Below are 9,714 nucleotides of genomic sequence, written 5' to 3'. Positions count from 1 at the left end.
TACCCTGGCTGCTTAAAAAATTGTGTGTTTTTAAAATAAATATCAGATGCTGTATTTTGAACTCATACTCACCATGCCTTCAAAGGAACACTAAGTAAAGCATAGTACAGCCCATGTGACAATGTGTAGTGGTTTCAGCTCAGGCTCACAAAGAGCCTCAATAACACCAACCACATTTTCAGTTTTTGAAGTGATCCACCCCTTCTGATAAAGAAACTGCCTGTCACTTACATTTGTTGTAAAAGTATAACTGGAAGTGCTACTCAAGAAATAACCCAGTAGCCTTTTTCCTGTTAAGAACTTTTTCCAGTATAGTGGAATTAAAAACTAGATTGCCCACACAGTGAATGAAGAAGCTCCTAAAAGTACCAGAATCTAGCATAAGTTCACTCTTTAAGGACAGAATCAAGGAGGTGACCTTTTTCTTCTTTTCACTCATGCTTCTCCAGAGGGGGCTCAGCCATCCAGAGCAGCTTTTCTCAAGTAATATTAAATTAAAATGAAGACATGGCAGGTACAGGCATTCGTGATCACTTCATTTTAGGAGAGTGTATTAATACCTAGTGTATACAGTCATAAACAGATTTAGAGTCCAAATTGTCTTCTGGCCCTGGGATTTAAAACTGCAAACTGAATAGATTTCTAAAGAAAATGCCCACCTCTCCACATATCCCATATATTTTTGACCATTTATTCTTAATAGTACTTAATGAACCTTAGCAAAATTTCTGCCAAAGTTTGTTCAAGATAGTAAGACAAAATCTGTATTGTGGTTTACATTTTACTTTTTCTGTGGATTTTTTTGGTACTCTTCCTGTATACATATGAAAAAATTGCAAGACCTAGTAGAGCCACCAGGAGTAGAGCAAACAGTGCATAAAGGGCTGCTTCTGCACGAGATGAAGTCAAGTCCAGTCCCAAAAACTGTACCTTCTCAATGGTTGAATTATCCGTAGGCTGGGTTGTGATGCTAGGTGGCAGACTTGTACCTAGGAAGAAAGTGATTTGTGAGTGAAGCATTTAGGCCTTAGTTTATAAACAGTTCTTAGGTCCACACACTCAGTAGAAAGACATTTTCTTTAGTGGTTTTCAAACTAATTGCAAAGAAGAAAAACCTTCCCAGGATAAGTTAACAGCCCCATTGTTGGAAAACATCCACTTGTGAGATCACTGGGTTAGAGCGTGAGCTGGATCCTTCACTGCAGTTAGAGCCCTGTATGGTTTTTTTTTTCTCTCTCTGAAGGTTGGAAAACTCTCAGGAGTGGTTTTTGGGGAGGGCAGAGATGCAAGGAAGTGGCAAGAAAGAAAAGACGTAACCAAATAAACTCAGTTGCCTCAAGCATGCACTGAAGTCCAGTGAAACATGACCATAGCTACTTTTATGCTGGAGAAAAATTTAACTGTTTCCCCCCCCCCTCTGGGGAAGACAGAACACTCAGAAATGGGATATGAGTACATGTTATTATATATGCTCCAGCATTCTTGAGACTAAGATCCTATTGCTTTGAGGAAGTCTATTCAAAGTATGGATTTAACCCACTGGCTTCAAAACATTGCCTGTGATTCTGCATTAGGAGACATACATGTATCACAAAGTTACTTCTCAGTAGCTATGTCTCCCAGTGCTGTATCTGCAGCTGTGACTATTTCTGTGTGCTCTCAGAGCATAAAGATGGGGAAAGATGCATCCAGCCATTTTCCTGTAGCTGGATGTACTCCAAAGATGTCATAAGCAAGGTTTTCCCAAGGACCTTTAGAGGTCTAGGCAGAGATGCCTGTCACAGTACATCCAGCTACAGAAATATACACAGGCATGACCCTGACAATTTCATGGAAAAGGCCATGAGGGGGGCAGTGCTGCTTACAAGTGGGTGGGTGGCGATTTTGATCATTGTCTGGTCAGAACAGAATTCTGACCCCCTGCAATGAACCCAAGAGTTAATTGCAATAGCGTAAGTTCATCTTAACACCAGGATAATTCACCAGCAGGATGCCAGCCATAATTTCTTGTCTAATACTTCATCTTAGTACAAGGGCTCATTTGTCATGCTGCATAGGCATTCACAGGGTGTGGGAGATTGGCACTGCTTTATTGGTTGCACTTTCTTATCTTTGTTCACGCACATGAACAGTACCAATTTTATTGTATATGCACTTATATGCTAAAACAGCAAATGCATCCAATAATTATTATGAATTGGGGTTCTGATATTTACTTCATCTAGTTTTCTCATATTTAATGCTCTTATGAATCTCTCATAATCAAACCTGTTGCTTTAAGTAATGCCATTGCTAGGTGTGAATGTACCTTGGTAGAGCCAGTGTAGCATAGTGGTTTGAGCACTGACAGGGTTCAATCCCTGTCTCAGCCATGAAATCCACTGGGTAACCTTGAGCAAGTCACACTCTCTAAGCCTTGGGAAGACTGGCAAACCTCTTATCTAATCTTGCCAGGAAAACCCCATGATAGGTTCACCTGAGGGTCACCAGGAGTCAGAAATTGGAGGCACACAACAACAACAATATGGTCCATGTTATTGCACTACAAGTAATATCACTGTCATATATGCTAGCTAGAGCTAATGGGCATCGCAGTACAACATCTGGAAAGCCACAGGTTCCCCAATTTTGTCCTACAGGCTGTTATTCAGTTTACAGTATTTAAGCACTCCAGAAGCATATAAACTCAACTCGACCTGTTCTCCCATAGCCTCCCTGCAATGCAGTATATGTCTGTCCATATTGAATTGAGCAAGAGGCAGGCACCTCATTGCAGTCTCTTTTACTGACTTTTCAGGATGCAGCTTCTGTCTTGACAATTTCAGTCTAAGAAACCTAGACTTGAATTGTTGAACACCCCATGGCATGGACAAGCTGATGCAGTTAAAACCTGAGTCAATGCCATTTTATCACTGAATGCCACCTTCCTTCCCAGTTAGATGACAGCAACATAAAGCAAAATGTATAAAAGAAATTTAAATGGCCTTATGTGAGTAAACTTCATTCATACCCTGCATAAACTGTCAATGTTTTCAAATGTGTAGGACTTTTTAACCAATTCTCATATGAATCTAGTTCAAAAATTTGAACTAGTAATTTACTTACCCTCAAGTTGTGGTTCTAGACACAAATGGGGCCCAGTGGCTGGATCTGGAAAGCCATTACACCGAATGATAGAGGAATAATATTTTGAAGACTCCTTTGGAATTCTGGATAGATTTGGGTCTGTATAATTAGTATAATACAACCCAAATCTCTCAGCGAAGCCCACTGCCCACTCAAAATTGTCCATCAAGCTCCATACAGTGTAACCTCGCAGATCAACACCATCATGTACAATTGCTGTTAAGGTGTAAAAAGGGAGGACAAAAGTTTTTATACAGTGCAGTCCAGTGCATGAATGATTTGTCTGCAAATCACAACAATACACTGAAACTGATCCCTAAGGAAATATATTGATTTTCAGAGCTATGCCTTTCCATTTTAATTTGTTGCAGCAAAACCAACAAATATTCTTTAGGCACCAAATTGTATGATTTTGTAACTTTTCATGGACTATAGGACACTTCTTTCATGGGCTTCCTATGTGTTACTTTGTGTATAATGTATAGGATTACAGTCTTGATGTGGGCAGCTGAATCTGCTGGACACCTTGTAAGAGCCCAGAGTGAATCAAGTCCTCAGCAGTGGTGGCTGATGCGTATATACAGGGGCTAGGGAAGTAAAACATGTTGGATTACTAGACAGGGCCAACTACATATAGTTTGTGAGTCAGACTCCTTTGCAAAGTCTAAGTGCCTCTTGTACATCCCTACTGGTTGGGAACAGTATCAAGAACTAGTTGGGCAGGGACCTAATGGTAGATCCACCTCATGGACCTAGGCAAACAGATGATAAAATGAATTTTCACAGACTGCATTTCGAAGTAACTACCCTTTACTTAGCTCATTTATACTGAAGGTATAGACATTATTAAACATCTAAAGGAGCTGAGTCTGCCACCTTTCAAAGCAATCTTTCTCAATACTGACTAGCTCATTCAGACAGAAATTCTTTGAAAGTCAGAGGAATAGGTTTGCAGAAGTGAATCTGGGAATGCTGCTTAATGAACACCCCCTTTTCCCCACAGATATTCAAAATGAGTTTCACAAATTTTTAGTGGCAGTATAGAGAATTGTGGGCCCTCATCATATAGGCATGAGAAGTATGCTCATGCATATTTCCTAATTGCTCCAAGGTTTGATTGTTGCCATGCAAATTTGGCAGGAGCAGGTGCTCAGGCTTATTCTTTCTCAATAAAAAATAAAACATGGTTTTATTGTTTTTTTCTTCTGGTTTGTTGATGGTGAAGCAGTGCACAGCAATGTATGCTTCCACATTCCGATGAAAAATGATACTATGATTTGTTTAGTTGCTTTTGCTGCAGATGGGAACCATAGGACAGCAGGCCCACACATGCTGCATTTACTAAATAAATCAGGGAGTGCAGGGTTCCCAAGCTTATCATGTTCCATGTGGTTACCATATTGCAAGGGAAGGGGAGCAAATTGAATGGAATCAGATCAAACAAGATCAAAACAATTATCTCCTGCACTTTGGTGGTTAATTGGAAACATAGAATGGAGAGAATGCCATATACCTTTCAAAGCTTCATTGATGTAACTTTTTAAGTAATGTATTCTCCAGGTATCATTGAAGCCCTCATCTACACGTTCTGAAATTCCATTTTCAGTCACATAAATAGCTGGATTATTGTATTCTTCCTTGATCCATTTCAAGAGCTTTCTAAAGCCGAATGGGGTCACTTTCAACCAAAAAGAGCCAGAACCCAGCCAGCTGTGGTCTGTTATGGAGGCAACACCTCTGCAGAAGTGAAAACAACAAGTGAAAAGTCTGATGTATGCCAAACTATGAACTTCAGCTATTTTTATTATTATGTTCTTCTATTGTCAACAAAGCCAAGAAAATAGTCAACAGCAACATCTTTCTATTTGGATGGATGGGTTGATCATCGAGATGCAGCACACAATATGTATTTTGAGTTCAGTATGAAAGCTTCTCAGTTAATCGTTTTCAGAGGGGGCTCTGTACATATTGTTAATGAACTAGTAGCAGAGGCAATCAGAAAGCCTCCTTCCTAATGCATAAGATTTTATTTTTTGTGCAACAAGAGCAAGCAGGAGACATACAGCACTGAATAACAGACTGGCATAAAAAATGATACAAGAAATCTATTCCCAACCCCTTCCTGACCCAAAGAGTCTTTATTATATATGAGACAAATTACCATTTTCATAAAAAGCAACATAGTATACTGGTTTGAACATTGGACTATGACTCTAGAGACCAGGGTTCAAATCCCTGTTCTTCTATAGAAACCCACTGGATGCCTCCGCAGAATCATGGTACCATAACTCTGCAAACTGAAAGGGCACTAGGACAATCCTGTGGGCTTGAGGTAAGTAGTAGTAGCAAAGTCACTTTGAACAGGGCACATGGACCTTTGGCTCTTGGGTATTACATATCAATTTTTCTGTGCACAAAAAATACCCAGATCTAGTGATGCCTTTCAGGGATGGTTTTTCCCATTGTTAGAATGAGAGCCCAAGAGGAAATTCTTCATGTATATTTCCTTGAATAGTTTAAGGGAGAGAGGAGAAACTTCCAGTCATATGTATTCCCCATTGAGCTTTCAAACTTCTTTTGCTCTCATCCATGACCAACCACTGGAGATAATGTGAGTGAAAGTATTTAAGTACTCTACAAAGGACAGAGCTGTACTTTGCAGGTAGAAAACTGTTGTACTGGGACATATTTTGAGTGCATATGTACAGAACAAACATTTGTTTGTATACTTGATGAGGGAAAAAGTCAATTACTATGAATTACATCTGTCTGTCACCAACTTTTGCTTTGGTTCCATGTACTCTAGCGCAGCCCTTAGTCCCACCTATCGCTGAAATGTGGTTACTCAAGACCCCTCCTAAACAAAAATTCAGACCATCTGGTTGAAAAGATTTCCCCATCCCTTCGTTTAGATTGATTGGCTTTTTCTCAAATATTGCTTAGTGCAGTACAGATGCTTATGAATACTATGTGTGAGCGCATCTACAGGTAATGATAACCATTTAATACAAGCACCAGTTGTCAGTCTTGCATGCAACGTACCTATCAGCATCATAGGAAGCAATAAAAGCAGGATAGTTGAGGTTGTATGCCAGTATGGTGGTGTAATGATTCAGTCCAAAAAAGTCATAGGTACCTTTAATCCTCTGCTTTTCACTTTCAGTAAATTCAGGGAGGCTGCATCATACAAAAAAAATGAGGAAAGAGATCCTGATTAATCCTTTTATCAAAGTGTTGTCATGCTTATCCGCTTAACTTTATTAACTATCTTTTTAAACTGAGCCAAACGGCTTTTATAGAAGAACTTACGTTAACACTTGGATGTTAACATAAAAATCAATAAATGGATGAACATATATTTCACTTTGTCCAAAGGGGAAAAGCATAACATTCAAATCTGGCACTTCCCCTAAAATTTAAGTGAGAGCATTCCGTAAAGTATTCCCATTAATGTTATAGGAAGTTCATGGTAATTATGTATCAACACAGGCAACATCACATTCGTGCACATTTTTCACATGCAATGACGAAAAACTGAATTTATGGATGGCATTACTTCCCATCTATGCTTATCATTTGGTATTTTCCCCACTAGCATGCTTTTAAAACTATTATGTTCTCAGGCTGAGCCCCCTCAAATCTTCTGAGGATGGGCTATCCTGAGTCCCATCATTTTCTGCAGGTATCTTTGGGGACTTTGCTCAGTCTGTCTCACACACCACCCATTTCTGCTTCCCTGCAATACTAGGGCTGCAGCTACACTGCAGAAATAATCCAGGTAGACACTACTTTAACTGTCATGGCTCAGTGCTGTGAATTTCTGGGATTTGTAGTTTATTGTGGCATCAGAGCTCTCTGACGGAGAAGGCTAAATATCTCACCAAACTACAAATTATAAATCCCAGAATTCCATAGCATTGAGCCATGATAGTCAGTGGTGTCAAACAGGATTATTTCTGCAGTGTGGAATTAAAAGAACTATTTAAAATTTTAAAAGAACTATTCCATTAAAATAACTATTTAATTCTAAATATGTGTGTGACATCAATCCATGCTTCTTCCATCCTCATCCTTTTCCCCCTTATGTGCTGTGACCTTTTTGACTGTACGCTGCAAGCAAAAGACTATCTTGTTTTTTTGATTGCTCTGGGAGTGTTTTGGGAATGAAGAATGGGGTAAAAATGCTTCAAATTAATAAATACCGTGACTGGCCCTGGCTTCTCTCCTGTATCCTTCGTTTCATCACCTCATTATAGTCTCCATTTTTGAAGATTGGATGAGCAAACCAACCAATATAGAACTATAACAACAAAATAAAAAGATGACCATTAATATTTTTGTTTGTTTGTTGTTGTTTGCGGTAAGACTCCACATAGTCTTAATAATTACCAATTCTCCATCAACAGTCAAAGGCAAAGACTCACTCTTACTCACTTTGAAAAATAGCTTCAAAAAGACAGCATAAACAGCCCATTGTATCCAAGAAAAGCAAGTTGTGAGGGTTGATGCTGACATTATTATCTTGTCTTCCTTCCCGGGAACTTGAGGCATACAAGCATGGCTCTCTAACTTCACCCTCACAACAAAAACCCAGTGAGATAGGACAGACTGAGAAATAGGCTAGACTGAGTAACACAGTGTCAGTAGTGAGTTTTATAATACAGTAGGAACTAGAACTTGAATTTCCCAAAACGTTACACAGCCCCTAGACCACCAGGATTTGGATATTTTTGTGGAGAGATACAAATAGTGAATCAGGTGAAATATATCAACAAAAGTTGTTCAACTCAAGGCTCTCTTTGATGAGAAACCGAAAAATATCTGCAACAGATATGTGGACAACTGCTACTCAAACCTCTTTTATATACAATCCAGACAGTCACTGGATGGTATACAATCCAGTGAGATTTACCATAGGGCTTTGGGGTAACCTAGTTCTAATTTCTCTTCAGGTCATACAAATCTACTACAGACTGAATCTCCCTTATCTGGAATTCTGAAATCCAAAATATTCCAAAATTCAAAATTGTCCACATGGGTGGCTGAGATAGAGACACCTTTGCTTTCCAGTGGTTCAGTGTACCGAACTTTGTTTCACATACAAAATTATTAAGAATATTGGGTATACAGCTACCTACAGGATATGTGGATAATGTGTTTATGAAACATAAATGAATTTCATGCTTAGACTTGGGTTCAATCTCCAAGAAATCCTATTATGTATGCAAATATGCATAGGCTAATATTCCCCTCCCTGCTTTCTTTCTGAGGGCAGTTGAAGATATTTTTATTCACACAAGCCTTTTGAATTTTAATAATATGTGTAAAATGGTGTGCTGTATTTTTAAAATCTTTCTTAGAAATCATGTTTTAAATATGTTTTTCATGTTTTAACTGTTTTAATCATGTTTTAATAATATTGATGTTTAATTCCTTTTTAAACTTTTGTAAATTGATGTTTTAGCTTGATCTTTTAAAATCATTTACCTCACCTTGAATACCATCTTGGGGAGAAAGTAGGATATCAATTAAATCAATCAGTCAATCAAGCACACAAGAATGCTGCCTTCACCATCTGTAAAATGATGGGTTTGCAGGTTTCCTAATCTTTGTGAAATATCCAAAGATGTTGTTGGGCTGCAGCTCACATCACAGCCAGCCAAGGCTAGGACCATTGTGTTAGAGGATACAGAGTCATCACATTACCTGGACATATCTCCTAGCAGCATCAATGTCCTCCTGCTTGTAAGGGTTCTTTGGTTCTGCCCAATCAGAACTGATGGAAAGAGAAATCAAACCTCTTTGCTTTGGACGATATGTTTCATTGTAGAGATGCCAAACCTCTGCATGGGCCTTGATCAAGTTGTGCCCCACGATATATGGAGCTCGGCCTGGTCTGGCAGAGATGCCTAGGGAGACATCGGAAGGGGATATATACACTGCAGTACTGGAACCAGCTGGAGCTACAGGTAGTACATTTTAATTGGATTGTCCAATCATTCTGTGTTTTTGAGCTTTCAACAAGGAGAAGCCCTCAAGACAAATACCAAATTATCTCCTTCTATCAATGGGCATTTCTCATTATCATTTTAACTACATGGTTGGCAGCACAGAGAGCTCCCAGAAACATAATTAAGAGTCAGTTTGTTTACATGGTCGGAAACATAATTAAGAATGAGTTTGCTTAATAGACGTGCAAGTAGTCTCCATGGGTCGATTTCTTTCCTTCATTTGGCTAGGACTAAACACTGGTAGGAAGTCATAAAAAGGGATAATTCCAAGCTGTTGTAAGATACAGATACAAATCTCACCCTACTGTACTGTGTTGGCCTAATTTGTGTTGCTGGCTGAGGCAGAGCAATAAATGGCATTCCCTACTCCAAGCCATGGAGCAAGGCTGGTTGAGTTTTAGGCATGTGCGGTATAAACTCTTACTAAATCTCCCAATCACTAGTAGTAAAAATACAACAGCAAAGTGAATAACTAGCCACTTGATGTTCTTTCATGACACCTGCAAACCTGCTGCCTGAGGCCACCATTAACAAAGGGACACTCTTAATACCTTACGTAGGGACAACTTTAATACTA

General features: G+C 39.1%; 1 protein-coding gene across 1 annotated transcript in view; it reads right to left on the bottom strand.

The window, feature by feature from the left end:
* Positions 1-667: 667 nt before the first annotated feature.
* LCT (lactase) overlaps positions 668-9,714 on the bottom strand; it is a 38,112-nt gene continuing 29,065 nt past the window's right edge. Inside the window, exons 12-17 of the mRNA XM_042458541.1 lie at positions 8,833-9,035; positions 7,329-7,426; positions 6,169-6,303; positions 4,640-4,863; positions 3,106-3,342; positions 668-989 (exon numbers count right to left, since the gene is read on the bottom strand). Coding sequence (XP_042314475.1) covers positions 775-989; positions 3,106-3,342; positions 4,640-4,863; positions 6,169-6,303; positions 7,329-7,426; positions 8,833-9,035 — 1,112 coding nt within the window. The 3' untranslated portion in view covers positions 668-774. The remainder of the gene's footprint in view (positions 990-3,105; positions 3,343-4,639; positions 4,864-6,168; positions 6,304-7,328; positions 7,427-8,832; positions 9,036-9,714) is intronic.

Source organism: Sceloporus undulatus, chromosome 1 (assembly GCF_019175285.1).
Source record: "Sceloporus undulatus isolate JIND9_A2432 ecotype Alabama chromosome 1, SceUnd_v1.1, whole genome shotgun sequence".
Lineage (NCBI taxonomy): Eukaryota > Metazoa > Chordata > Lepidosauria > Squamata > Phrynosomatidae > Sceloporus > Sceloporus undulatus.
Note: the sequence above shows the minus strand (reverse complement) of the source record. Positions and strands in the feature narration are given on the sequence as shown.